The following is a 13,735-nucleotide window of genomic DNA, read 5'->3' as shown; positions in this document are numbered from 1 at the left end:
CAACACACAAAAGAACTAGTGGGAAGAGTCAGTGTGTGTGCACAAACACACACACGTGATGATCTCCTAAGACAAGCTCTTAAAACTCAAAATATCAGACAGAGATTGATGGTGGAGGAGGGTGGAGCGGGGCGGCCCGGGGAGGAGCTGGATACAAAGAAAAGATTAAGACCTGGCAAGCAAGCAAAATGAAAAAGAACTGGGAGAGTATTAAGGAGAGAAGAGTCTCCTGCTTACCACAGAGAGAAGGGAAGGGGGATCAGACTAGGTACCAGCAGAAGAACGTGTTGGGGGAAAAAACTTACAACAGTAAAGAGAAAACAAAGAGATTCCACCAAATTGAGACTTTAGAATGAGCCCTCCCTCCTGCTCCAATTCCATGGGTTTAGTTTTTTGTTTTTTTGTTTTTTTCCAGGAAGCTACCACAGTTGTTTCAACAGAAGGATTATATTAACAAAGCAAATAAAGGAAACCTCTGCTAAAAATGTAACCTACCTACACTGCAAGGTCTAAAAACGGAAATACTTCTTTCCCCGTTTTGTGGTGGGTTTCAGAACAGTAGAGACAGGGAGGGGGAGAAGAGCAATGAGAGGGAGGGGAGCAGCCAAGCTCTTCCAGAATGCGAGGAGTCTTTCGACTACATACTTGTGTTAAATTTACCTTTTCGCGGTCAGGCTGGCAGAGTCTTAAACCAAACAGCATCCCACTCTGTAAACCAGATCTGGTGAGCACCTCCAACACCATACAGAGAATTTAGGGGTACATGCAAACACAAGGCACATGCAGAACCAGCACTTGCTTTGGGTTCTACTAGCCTAATAGCCCCCACCGGGAGGCTAACGCTCCGATAATGTCTGAATTGACGAACAGTGCACTGGAAAAGGAAAAATTGGAAAAGGGGAGGGGGGGGGGAAGCAAAGTGCAAGGAAGGGTCCTAGGTCTAGCTACAAAACCATGCAATTAGAGACGCTTGTAGACGGGCAGGACGTGACAAATAGCGGGCGCGGATAAAGGGGCTGCCCAGAGGAACACTTATCTGTGGATTCTATCCGTTCTCCCGAAGGGGTGCTACACCAGAGGAAAACCACTTTTACAAAGAGAAACCACGCTCCCGGCCCCGGGCGGCCCCGGGCGGCCGGCGGGGAGGGCCCCCCGGCGAGGGATGTCCAGCGCGGCCCCCTAGCACGCACTTACTTTCGTCCGGCCATTGATTTTGTAGTTGCCCAGCTTCCCGTTGCAGTGGCGGATCAGGTCGTCCATGCTGCTCATGAGCAGCCCGATGGTTTCGCAGCCGGGCTCCTTGCCCTCGATCCAGGTGATCTTGTCGCCCCGGATGTCCTTGGACGAGTCGCTCTTCTGGCTGACCAGCTGGCCGTCCGTGAACTTGCCGGTGTCGTGCAGCGCGCGCACCTCGTCGCCGATCTGCTGGCCGGTCTCCTTGCCCAGGAAGTCGTCCACCACACAGATGCCGTGCTTGTTCATGCACGGCACGATGTACTCCAGCGCCAGCTTCAGCGCGGGCAGCGGCTTCGTCTGCCCGTTGGGCCGCAGGCCGCCGCCGGGGCTCAGCCCCTCGCCCGGCGTGCCGCTCGGCGGGTACAGGTTCGTCTTCTCCGGGTCCTCCTCCTTCGCGGGCTCCGCCTCGGCCGCCGCACACGCCGCCGCACACGCCGCCGCCGCCGCCGCCGCCGCCGGGCCCTGGCCGCCCGCAGCCGCGCGAGGCGGGGACGCGGCCGCCGCGGGGTCGGCCGCGGGCTTGGCCTTTGCCTTGGCCGCGTCCCCGGCGGCCCGCGGGCCCGCACTCTCGGCGGCGGCGGCGGCGGCGCTGTCCCGGCGCGGCGCTGCCTTCCTGGCCTCCCTGGGCTCCCGGGCCTCCCCGGGCGGCGGCGCGGAGGCGGCGGGCGCGGGGCCGGGGTGCCGCTGCTGGCCCGCTCCGGGGCCGGGGGCGCCTTCGCCGCCCTGGCACACCAGCTTGTGCTTCTTCCAGTCCTGGCGCTGGTGCTCCTTGCTGCAGTAGAAGGAGCTGCGGCAGCGGCTGCAGCGCAGCAGGTTCTCCATCTTCCCGCACAGCTCGCAGTACTGCCGGTCTCGCTCGCTCGGGCTCGGCCCGCCGGGCCCGCCGCTGTCATTAGCCATGGCGGCGGAGGCCGAGCGGGGCGGGTGGCGGCCGGAGGGCCTCGCCCGGGGCCGGGGAGCGGGCGCCGCGGCCGAGGCCGTCACTGCGTCATGCACCCGCCGCTCCCGCCTGACGGAGGCCGGCGCCCCGCGCCCTCGGCCCGGCCGCTGCCTCGTCCTCGGGGCCGGCCGCGCGGCGCCGGCGGCCGCCTCAGCGCCTCATCGCTGCCGCCAGCCGAGGGACCGCGGCCCGCGCCGCGCACGGCGACCTCCGCTCGCGCACGCGGGCCCCGGCGCGCGAGCCCCGCCGCCCCGCCGCCCCGGCCGCCGCCGCCTCCACGCCCGCGGCCGCCGCGCCGGGCCTGTGGAGGAGCGCAGGGCGTGCGGGCGCCACTCGCTCTGCGCGCTCTGCACGTACACCACGGCCCCGCGGCGACCCGGGCGGGCGGCGCGCGAGGGCGGAGGGGCCGAGGGGAGGGGAGGGGAGGGGAGGGGAGGGGACGGCCCGGAGGAGGGCCGAGGGGGCGGTGGCCGCGCACACACGCTCCGGCGCGGGCGGCGCCGGGGCCGCCTCCGCTCGTCCGCACTCGGCGGGGCTGGGCCTGGGAGCCGGGGGCGGCGGCGCCCTGCCCCTGCCCCTGCCCCTGCCCCCGCCCGTGCCCCCGCCCCCGCCCCCGCCCCTCTGCGGGCTCCGCCCGGGGCGGGCCCGGGACCCGGAGGCCGTGCGCCGCCGCCGCCCGCCGCCGCCCGCGCGGGGACGCCGAGGGGCAGGCCCGCGAGCACGGAAGGGCGGGGCGGCGGCGCCTACACCTGCTGGCGGAGAGCGGCAGCGGCAGCGGGCCCGGAAGATGGCTGCTGCTTGCGGCGGACCCGCCGCCGTGCTCGGGCGCGCCCCCGCCTGCGCTGCGAGGTGGCTCCCGCAGCCCTGGCCCTGCACGGGAGGAAACGGAAATTCAGAGAAGTCAAGTCACTTGCCCAGGGTCGCGCAGGACTGGGACTGAAGCCAGGAATTAGGCTCCGTCAGATTCCACGGCTGCTTTTTCCATGACACCAGCACGGCCTCTGTGTCGAGGCCTGAAGTGGTTAAGAACAAAAACAAGTATTGCTGCAGTGCTCGTCCACGCCCCTATGCCCCGTTTGAGCCACGGTTACGGGCACTGAAATTTCATCTAGAACAACAGCAACACAACGTCTTCGAAGCCCCATGAAATCTTGCGGACTGTCAAACCCTCCGAAGGAACGTTTGGCTACCAAGTTCAAGTTAATCAGCGGTGGCTCCGATACCCGCATTCAAGCGCTGATTAAATTCAAACAGATGGGTTTAACTTCTGAGAATTGCATTTTGCTGTCCGCGAGAACCACTACATTAACGACTTTTGGAAAAAGTCTCGGTAGAATCTTCTACGCTGATGAATACAATTCATTGTTTTGTAAGACATAAAAACCTTATCAGAAGTAAGCCAAAGATTTTATTCCGAGAACAAAAAGAGCTGCAATTTAGGTTTGCACGATTTTTATTGAACACCTGCTAATGTGGAAAATGCTGTGCTAGGCTTGCGTATCTGAATAGGTGGAAAGTAACTTCATTGGCCCTTGAGATGATAGCCTTTAAGCCTAACACATAAGAGTTGAAAGGTGTGGGTCCAAGGCAGAAGAATATAAGGAATAATTATAAACGACTTTATAGATTTTTTTTCTTAAAAAAAAAAAAAAACTGGCCTGAATCAAAAACATCACAGCTTTTCATCAACTATGCAGGAAAGTGTCACAGAATTCTTCTACATAAACAAACAGTAACCCCCCGGGGATCCAGTCTAGTGAAACAGGACAGTAATTCCAATTAGCTTGGACTTTGGGAGACTGAGGTAAACGTTATGCTGACAGCTTCAAATTCCAAACCAAACTTAAAGTCCAACTTTCTGGAAAGAATCAAGATCTGGATCAATCTCAGTTGTGTATCCAACTTTCCCAGAGCCTCATTAAATACGGTAAAATATTGTTTCAGATACTGCTAATTAGGCTCTTCAACAAAGGTGTTAGAAACATGCCGCATGCCACACTGTCCTTGGCACACAAATGAACTAGTTATACTATGTACACTTGGCAGGTATATATATAGTCCAGTGCGTGTGTGTTGGGGGGGCAGGTAGACCTATAAACAAATAATGACAACCTAGAATTTGGACAGAGTTTCCTAAGAGAGTGATGGATAGGATTGGATGGGAACAAAGAAAATGGAATGGCCAGGTCTCTGCCTTTTGCGCCAAGCAAGATTCCAAGCAAATTAGTTAAATTCTTAAAAACTGTAAAGAAGCTATTCAATGGCTTAAAAAGGCAAACTTTAAAACATTTTTGATATACGTAAATTACGTAAGTATAATTCCAATACAAGTAAAATCGAATATTTCTTAGCCTCCTTTTGCTCTAGTAATTACAAATGATTCTTAACTATTCTCAGGGGCAGGAACATTACTGGGGAATACTCATTCCACAAACACTTGATTCTTCTTAGTTATTTGTAGGTACTAAAAGTAGTCCAACGATTTTGTTAAAAATTGCTATTTAGGGGATCCCTGGGTGGCTCAGCGGTTTGGCGCCTGCCTTTGGCCCAGGGCACGATCCTGCATCGGGCTCCGGGCATGGCGCCTGCTTCTCCCTCTGCCTGTACCTCTGCCTCTCTCTCTCTCTCCCTCTCTCTGTGTCTATCATGAATAAATAAATACATAAATAAATAAATCTTTTAAAAAAATTGCTATTAAGGTCTATGGGTGTGTAAACAAGTGTGTTTACATCTCTGTATGCTCTTTTCATTGATATCTAGTTTTTGTTTTTTTTGTTTTTTTTTTTTGTTTTTATTCATTCACGAGACACACAGAGAGAGAGGCAGAGAAGAGGGTTCTCTGCAGGGAGCCTCACGCAAGACTCCTCCCAGGATTCCAGGATCACCACCTGAGCTGAAGAGAGACCCTCAACCACTGAGCCACCCAGGCGTCCCTCATTGATACCTAGTTAAAAGAACAGATGTCCATATGAAAATCTTCATTAGCTTTCTTTTCCAATTAAGTATACAAAATCACAAACTGAACACGTATGCCTCGAAAATACTTAATCAGTCAAATACAACACTTCCAAAATTGTCATGAACAGAGCAAATATCAAATATTATTTCGACTATTTCAAAAGATTCACAGTTTCTGATTTTTCATTTATTCAGGCTCAGTAATCTGTGTACTAATTACAAGTCCGTGAGGTTTCACTAACCATCTGCTGGCAATGCAGAAGTCACTGATAAAGTTCACCAACAAGATTCTGGAACTCTACCAGCATTGTAGCAGTTACTAGTTATTCAGATATTACAAAGAAGATTTACATTGTCATGTAGGAGTTTATCTTATAAATATTTATATAGTGCTTACTATTACATCAGTCTCTGTTCTAAGCATCTTACAAATATTCCTTTAATCCTCATAAAAACACTATGAGGTGGGTACTCTTATTATGCTCATTTACAGAGGATGAAACAAGAATAAGGCAATGAATGAATGTCCCTCCCAATTCTCAGGATTATATGATTAGTAGCATTAGGAGTGTTACCTAATACTCTGGGGAGAACAAAGGCTTGTGTCTCCCAAAGCTGGGAATTATAACAAGTTTTTTCCTGCACCCAACCTAATCCAGATCAACTGTTCTAGAAACCCAAGGATGAATTAAAGTAAAAGTGCTGCCATCTCCATACTACACTGGCTTGAGCCAAAGCTAACCAACCACCTATCTGGCTTCCCTTCAATCTTCCGGCAATGTTTATTAGGTAGACTATAAAGCAGTAACCACCACAAACTGACAAGAGACTTACTAAGACTGAGACGAAGCTGAGAGTGAATGCCCAGGACAGAGTTAAGTGAGGAAATGATTTAAAAATGGCTGTGTTGACTCTTGAGGAAAGCCCAAGGAACAACTTTCCTTCTGGGGACTAGCCCCATTTCTCCTCTAAAAATCTCTTAAAAATTCACAAGAGAGTATCTTTGCTGTTCAGGAAATAAAAATCAAACATCTGATTGTTAACTAATGACCTCTTGTTTCCCCATCTGTGACGATCTTGTTTTAATATGTCACAGAGAACAGAAAAATCACAAGTATAACATAGGCATCCCACCAAGATAAACAGGAAGACGATCTTTGAGTTCTGGGAAAGCGACTAAAAATCTGAGCCATTTTCTAACTATAGTTTTGGGACGCGCACAAATAGGTGTCGTTGGGAAATAGCACCTGCTCTTCTCTGTACTGGGGTTTCTGCCAGATGCACACATAAGCTGTGTGCTTCCCCACGTGCGCAGAGCCAGCTCTGCTGTCTACTAAGGATTCTTTAGAAAGTGACGTATTTCAAAGACTTTTTATATATATTCAGGAAAATTTATCTATTGCCCAACTTTATCAGCTTATGATTTTCTTAAAGGATTTTATTTATTTATTCATGGGACACACACACACACACAGAGAGAGAGAGAGAGAGAGAGAGAGAGAGAGAGAGGCAGAGACACAGGCAGAGGGAGAAGCAGGCACCATGCAGGGAGCCCGACGTGGGACTCGATCCCAGGTCTCCAGGATCACGCCCTCAACCAAAGGCAGACACTCAAATGCTGAGCCACCCAGGCGTCCCTATCAGCTTTTATTCACCAATCCAGTTAAAAATTGATCACCTCATCTCAAGAATTATAACATAAAACTTTAAACCATTTCTCACTCTCGTGAGTTTTTAAAATTATTTATTTGAGATAGAGTGAGAGAGAGAGGGAGCACAAGCTGGGGGTGGAGGTGGAGGGAGAGGGAGAAGCAGGCTCCCTGCTGAGCAGACAGCCCCATGTGAAGCTCAATCCCAGGACCCTGGGATCACGAGCTGAGCCAAAGTCAGATGCTTAACCGACTAAGCCACCCAGGCACACCCTCACTATTGTGAATTTTTTTTATTACTCACAGAAATGGAATAGTATATCTTATGTGTTAATGTAATTACACAATGAGGGCATTTTTCCCTCCCAACAAGCATTACTTAACGTTGAACTGACATTTAGTGTATTCCCAGTAAGTAACTTATACCAACACAGGCCAGAGACAGCTAAATAATTTCTTCTGTAACATTGTTTTGTGTGAAAAAAATGTAAACATACATAAAAATAGAGATAATCGTATAATCAACCTCAACCTCGATTAGTTCAATAATTATCAACATTTTCGTAGCTTAGTCCTGCCCCCATTTTGCCTTATTTAAAATTTATTTTTTATTGAGATATAATTGACATAGAACCTTGTGAACAACATAATGACTTAACACATGTATATATCGTGAAATAATCACTACAATAAGTTTAAAACATCTATCACCTCATATAGTTAAATTTTTTTTCTTGTGATAAAAGCTTTTAAGATCTACTCTTTTAGCAACTTTCCAATATATAACAGAGTATTAATTACAGTCACCACACAGTGCATTACACCCCAAGACTTATTTATCTTTCAACTGGAAGCTTGTACCTTTTGACCACCTTCACCCATTTTGCGCACCCCACCAACCCCCACCTCTAGGAATAACCAATCAATTCTCTGCATCTATGAGCTTAGCGGGTTTTTTAAAACTTAAATTCTACATATAAGTGATAACATACACTATTTGTCTTTCTGTCTGACTTATTTCACTTAGAATAATGCATTGAAGATCCAACCATTATTGTCACACATGGCACAATTTCCTTCTTTTGTATGGATGAATAATATTCTGCTATATATAGTCACAATATCTATTTTTCATGATTCAGTCTTAGTAAGTGGTCTGTTACTAGGAATTTATTCATTTCTTCTAGGTTGTCCAACTTGTTGGCGTATAATTCATAGTAGTCTCCAAATTTGTCCCTTTTTTTTGGCTGAAATACCATAAAGCATATCCCAACTTCAATATGCATGTCTTATAAGGACTTAAAATAAAACCATATCCACAATGCCATTATCACATATACAAAATTAAGAAAATCTCAACACTGTCCATCATCCATCAAGTGCTAAAACTTTTCTGATTGTCTTAGAGATTCTCTTTACAGTTACTTAATTCTACTCAAGATCAGGGATCCCTGGGTGGCTCAGCAGTTTGGCGCCTGCCTTTGGCCCAGGGTGCAATCCTGGAGACCTGGGATTGAGTTCTGCGTTGGGCTCCTGGCATGGAGCCTGCTTCTCCCTCTGCCTGTGTCTCTGCCTCTCTCTCTCTCTCTCTCTCTATCATAAATAAATAAATAAATAAATCTTTAAAAAAAATCTAAACAAGGTTCATACCTAGCATTGGTTACTCAATTTTACTAGTACCCCACTCTTGTTTTTATAGCATTGGTTTACTGGAAAAATGATATATTACATTTTCTGTATTTAGCCGATTCCTTTCTGAAGATATTCCTCTTATTTCTGTAGATAGGTAATTAGATCTAAAATTTTTAAATTCAGTTCTATGTTTTGCATAAGAGAATTTCATAGGACTTGCTGTATACTTCTTAATGCATCACATCTTGAGGCACAAAATGTTATAGTTTCATATTTCATGATGACATATTGCTCATGGGGTCAAGTGGTATCAGCTTGATTCCTGTATTATAATGTTTTTCATCAACATTTCACCTGATTGTTTTAGCATCAACTGATGATTGTGATCCATATTTTATTAGAAGTTGCACAATAAAGAGTTTTATCATTTTTTTTTAATTTACCAGCTGAATGCTACCATAGAGAACTTATCATCAACTGTTTTGTTACCTTGAAACACAATTTGTAGATGAAAGATAGCACTTGTTTCTTTTTATTTATCAATTTTTAGAATGTGAACTGGTGCTCTTGCTACTTTAGTTGTGACTATAAGGCCTTCTAAAAAATTGTGGATGTATGGATTTTCATATATTTGAATCATCTTAATCATCTTAGTTGTTATTTTTGATGCTTAAATATTTTGGCCAGTAGAAATTATTCAGGTTGGTTCCTGTGTACTTTAGATATGTTCACATTAATCCTTGACAATTTTCTTGCCTTCTGGTATTAGATATACCAGACTCATCCTGCTTTTTTTCCAAGAGAAAAAAATTCTTGAATTCATGCTACATTCCAGTTCAAATCTAACATAGGGTTTTCTCTTAATTTGATTTTGTATTTGTGTTTTATTTTCTCACATGAAAGGTTTTTTTTTTTCCCCGATGACATTTACAAATGACTTATCTGCTTTATCCTACTTAAGACTTTATTGTATTCTCTTTGTCTAGTAATATATCCCATTAGGGGCAGATAGTCAAAACAGTGTGATTTAAAGTCACTTGGTTGGGATCCCTGGGTGGCGCAGCGGTTTAGTGCCTGTCTTTGGCCCAGGGCGCCATCCTGGAGACCGGGGATCGAATCCCACGTCGGGCTCCCGGTGCATGGAGCCTGCTCCTCCCTCTGCCTGTGTCTCTGCCTCTCTCTCTCTGTGTGACTATCATAAATAAATAAATAAAAAATTAAAAAAAAAAAAAGTAAAGTCACTTGGTCTAATTATTTTCTCTATATGACTGTGCTATCAACTTGAGATGTAGTTAGTTTAGTTTCAATTCTGTTTTCAATTTTTAGGGGATTGATTTTTTTCTGTTTGGAATAATTGCCTTTAATTATGTAGTATATAGCATATAGCCAGACATTGTTCTAGATTCTTTTCATGCCTCATCTAATTTACCCTTTACAGTAAACCTCTGTGGTAGGTATTACCATCTCTGCTTTACATTTATATAGTTTCCAAGATCACCAGGGACAGGATATGGACTTAAAGTAAAGGATCTGATTTATAATCCCCTGGCAAAGTATAAGTTCCTTAAGAGAGATAAATGCAAATTAATATGGGGGAATCAAAGAAGGGAAAATTGCATTTTTTAAATGACAGCTATCCTAACAGGTATGAAGTGATAACTCATTGTGGCTTTGCTTTTTCATTTCCCTGATGATTCGGGATGTTGTACTCTTTTCATGTACCTGTTGGCCATTTTTATATCTTCTTTGGAGAAATGTTTCAAGTCCTTTGTCCATTTTTAAATTGGATTATTTGGAGTTTTTGCTCTTAAGTTGTAGAAGTTCCTTTTATATTGTGGATATTAATATTATCTCTGATATTAACTTATCAGAGATATAGTTTGCACATATTTTCTTCCATTCCATAGGTTGCCTTTTCACTCTGTTTTTTTTTTTTTTAAGATTTTATTTATTTACTCATGAGGCAGTGGTAGAAGGCAGTGGTAGAAGTGGTAGAAGTGGTAGAAGTGGTAGAAGGCAGTGGTAGAAGCAGGCTTCCTGCAGGACTCAATCCCAGGACCCCAGGATCAAAACCTGAGCTGAAGGCAGATGCTCAACCACTGAGCCATCCAGGCATCCTGGCTTTTCACTCTGTTGTTTCTTTTGCCGTGCAGAAGCTTTTTAGGTGATGTCTATTTTTGCATTTGATGCTTGTGCTTTACATGTGATATCCAGGAAATTGCTTTTTTCCTATGTTTTTTTCTAGGAGCTTTGTGATTTCAGGTCTTACATTGACATCTTTGATCCATTTGAGTTAATTTTTGTGAGTGTCGTAAGATAGAGGTCTGATTTCATTATTTTGTTTTTGGCTGTCAGTTTTCCCAACATCATTTATTCAAGAGGCTGTCCTTTCCCCATTGTGTATTTTTGGCTCCCTTATTAAAAATGTGTAGGGGTTTATTTCTGGACTCTATTTCATTTCACTGATAAATGTGCCTGTTTTTATGCCAGTACCATACTGTTTTGATTGCTAAAGCTTTATAATATAGCATGAAATCAGGTATTGTAATGCCTCCAGCTTTGTTCTTTCTCTGGATTGCTTTGGCTATTTGGGGTCTTTTGTGATTACATATACATTTTAGAGTTGTTTGTTTTATTTCGTGAAAATAAATGCTACTGGAATTTTGATTGAGATTTCTTGAATCTGAGGATTGCTTTGGGTAGTATGGACATTTTCACCATATGAATTCTTCCAATCCAAGAATGTGGGATATCTGTCTATTTATTTGTGTCGTCTTTGATCTCTTTCATCAGTGTCTTATGTCTTATAGTTTTTAGTGTACAGGCCTTTCATTTCTGTGGTTAAATTTATTCCTAAGTATTATTTTTCATGCAATTTTAAATGGAATTGTTTTCTTAATTTCTTTCATATAGTTCATTGTTAATGTAAAGAAATACAGCTGATTTCTGTATGTTGATTTTTTATTCTTATTGTACAACTTCACTTGATTTCATTTATTAGTTCTGACAGTTTTTAGTGGGGGCCTTAAGGTTTCTATACATAAGACCACACCATCTGTGAACAGAGATAACTAATTGTTTCTTTCCGATATGGATGACTTTTCTTTTCCTTGCCTACTTGCTCAGGCTAGGACATCTAATACTGTTTTGGATAAGTGGTAAAAGTGGGCATCCTTGTCTTGTTCTTCATTTTAGAGGAAAAGATTTAAACTTTCACTATTGAGTTTCACCGTGGGCCTGTTATATATGGTCTTTATTATGCTGAGGAACATTTATTTCTTCTAAATCCAATTTGTTCAGTGTTTTTATCATGAAAGAATGTATTTTGCCAAATGCTTTTTCTGCATTTATTGAGATGATCATATGGTTTTTATCATTCATTTTATTAATGCCATATCACATTGATTTGCAGGTATTGAAATAGCCTGCATCTCAGGAATAAATCTCACATGCTCATGGTGAAATAATCCTTTTAATGTGCTGTTGAATTCAGTTTGCTGTAATTTTGTTGAGAATTTTTACATCTACATTCATCAAGCCTCTAATTTTTTTTCTTGCGGTGTCTTGAATTTGGTATCAGGGTAATGGTATCCTCATAAAATGAGTTTGGGAGTGTTCCTCTTCTTCAATATTTTGGAAGAGTGTGAGAAGCATTGACATTAATTCTTCTTGGTAGAATTCGCCTGGTCCTAGGCTTCTGTGTTGAGAAGTTTTTTGATTGCAGATTCAACCCTCTTACACCTCTTGGTCGATTTATTTATTTTTAATTTATTTTTAAAATTTAAATTCAACTAGCCAATGTATAGTACATCATTAGTTTCAGATGTAGAGTTCAGTAATTCATCAGATGCATATAATACCCAGTGCTCATCACATCATATGCCCTCCTTAATGCCCATCATCCAGTTACCCCATCCCCCCACTCCTCTCCCCTCCAGTAACCATCAGTTTGTTTCCTAGAGTTAAGAGTCTTTCATAGTTTGTCTCCCTCTCTGGTTACTTCCCATTCAGTTTTCCCTCCCTTCCCCTATGATCCTTTGCACTGTTTCTTATATTCCACATGTGAGTGAAACATTGGTCGGTTTAGATTTTCTATTTCATCGTGATTCATTGTTGTTAGACTCTATGTTTCTAGGAATTTATGCATTTCTTCTAGTTTATCCAGTTTGTTGGCATATATTTATTTATTGTAGTGTCTCATAATCCTTTGTATTTTTGTGATATCAGTTGTAATTTCTCTTGTATTTCTTTCAATAGAGAAATCGATAGGGACACCTGGGTAGCTCAGTGGTAGTCTGTGTGATCCCAGGATCCTGGGATCAAGTTCCAAATTGGGCTCCCTGCAGGAAGCCTGCTTCTCCCTCTGCCTATGTTTCTGCTTCTCTCTCTGTGTTTCTCATAAAAAAAATAAATAAAATATTTAAAGAAAAAAGAAATTATAAATATAATAAATTTACAAATTTATAAGTTTCTTTATAAGCAGATTTACGTATATTTTTAAACTTCCTCTTCTCTTATATAAAAGGTAGCATATTACATGTGCTGATTTGCATTTCATTTATTTTACTTAATATATTCTGGAAACCACTGCACATTTCTTCCCCAGAGACCATCCTCATTTTTTTGCTTTCAACAGCACAGATACTCATCATGTGAATATACTATCGTGTATTCAACCAGTCTTCTGTGTTTGAATATTTAGGTAGTTTCTTTACATTGATAATTTTATTTTCTCTCTTTTTCTCCTGACTCATTTAGCTAATTAATGGTTTGTCAAATTTGTTGATCTTAAGAAAACAATTTTGGTTTCATTGATTTTTCTTTATTGTTTATTTTCTATTCACTGATTCTGCTATTATCTGAATAGTTTACTTTTTCAATTCATTCTGGATTTAACTGTCTTTTTCTGGTCTGTTAAGGTGGAAACTTGGGAACATGTTTAGACTTACTTCTTTTGTAATATGAACACTCTAAAGGTATAAATTCCCCTATAAACATTATATTTGTTGCAATCCATATACATTGATACATTGTATTTTCATTTTCATTCAATAAGATGTATTTTGAGATAATATCCCTTGTGATTTCTTTTTTGACTCATGGCTACTTAGAAATGGGTTATTTTTTAAAGTTTTCTGTGTGTGTGTGTGTGTGTGTGTGTGTATGAATTTTTAAATGTTTGGCATTTCCAGGTATCTTTCTGCCATTGATTTCTAATTTAATCCTGTTTTGGATGGAAACATATTCTTTATTATTTCAATTGTTTTTCAATTTATCGAGATTTATTTTATGACCCAGCAAATGGTTTGTTCTGGTAAAT

General features: G+C 43.3%; 1 protein-coding gene across 2 annotated transcripts in view; it reads right to left on the bottom strand.

The window, feature by feature from the left end:
• EGLN1 (egl-9 family hypoxia inducible factor 1) overlaps positions 1-2,257 on the bottom strand; it is a 57,334-nt gene extending 55,077 nt beyond the window's left edge. Inside the window, exon 1 of one of the 2 annotated variants that reach the window (XM_077894517.1) lies at positions 1,195-2,257. In XM_077894517.1, the coding sequence (XP_077750643.1) occupies positions 1,195-2,136 (942 nt within the window). In that variant the 5' untranslated portion in view covers positions 2,137-2,257. The remainder of the gene's footprint in view (positions 1-1,194) is intronic. The other variant, XM_077894516.1, reaches the window with a different exon arrangement.
• Between the last annotated feature and the right edge of the window lie 11,478 nt (positions 2,258-13,735).

This window comes from Canis aureus, chromosome 4 (assembly GCF_053574225.1).
Source record: "Canis aureus isolate CA01 chromosome 4, VMU_Caureus_v.1.0, whole genome shotgun sequence".
NCBI lineage: Eukaryota > Metazoa > Chordata > Mammalia > Carnivora > Canidae > Canis > Canis aureus.
Note: the sequence above shows the minus strand (reverse complement) of the source record. Positions and strands in the feature narration are given on the sequence as shown.